We start from the raw sequence: 413 nt of genomic DNA, 5'->3' as shown, positions 1-413 counted from the left end.
AGGACATCGACCCCTCGACCTCTGCGTTAAGACATAAACCTTGAAGCACATGTGCGCCCGCTCGACCACTGGGCCACCCCGGGCACAAACAACTGCTTTTATTTAGTATTAATTTGGAATTTATAAAATTGTGTCCCTGAAAACAAATCAGTACATTAAAGTTTGGCATGAATGTAGTAATAATGCGTTATATGTACTGTATATAGACACAGTATATATATTTATACACAGTATATATTATATTTACAGTAACTACACACATGTATAAGAACAGAGAGTCGACCCACGTGGTGGTTCTCCGGCTGATGGTGCAGGACGGAGGCCTCAGGGTGTTGTTGCAGTGTGTGTGTGTGTGTGTGTGTGTGTGTGTGTGTGTGTGTGTGTGTGTGTGTGTGTGTGTGTGTGTGTGTGTG

At 43.1% G+C, this 413-nt stretch overlaps 1 protein-coding gene across 1 annotated transcript in view; it reads left to right on the top strand.

The window, feature by feature from the left end:
* The first annotated feature begins 260 nt into the window (after window positions 1-260).
* zgc:113223 (uncharacterized protein LOC541424 homolog) overlaps window positions 261-413 on the top strand; it is a 3155-nt gene continuing 3002 nt past the window's right edge. The window contains exon 1 of the mRNA XM_034882114.1: window positions 261-340. Coding sequence (XP_034738005.1) covers window positions 261-340 — 80 coding nt within the window. The remainder of the gene's footprint in view (window positions 341-413) is intronic.

Source organism: Etheostoma cragini, chromosome 9, assembly GCF_013103735.1.
Source record: "Etheostoma cragini isolate CJK2018 chromosome 9, CSU_Ecrag_1.0, whole genome shotgun sequence".
Lineage (NCBI taxonomy): Eukaryota > Metazoa > Chordata > Actinopteri > Perciformes > Percidae > Etheostoma > Etheostoma cragini.
Note: the sequence above shows the minus strand (reverse complement) of the source record. Positions and strands in the feature narration are given on the sequence as shown.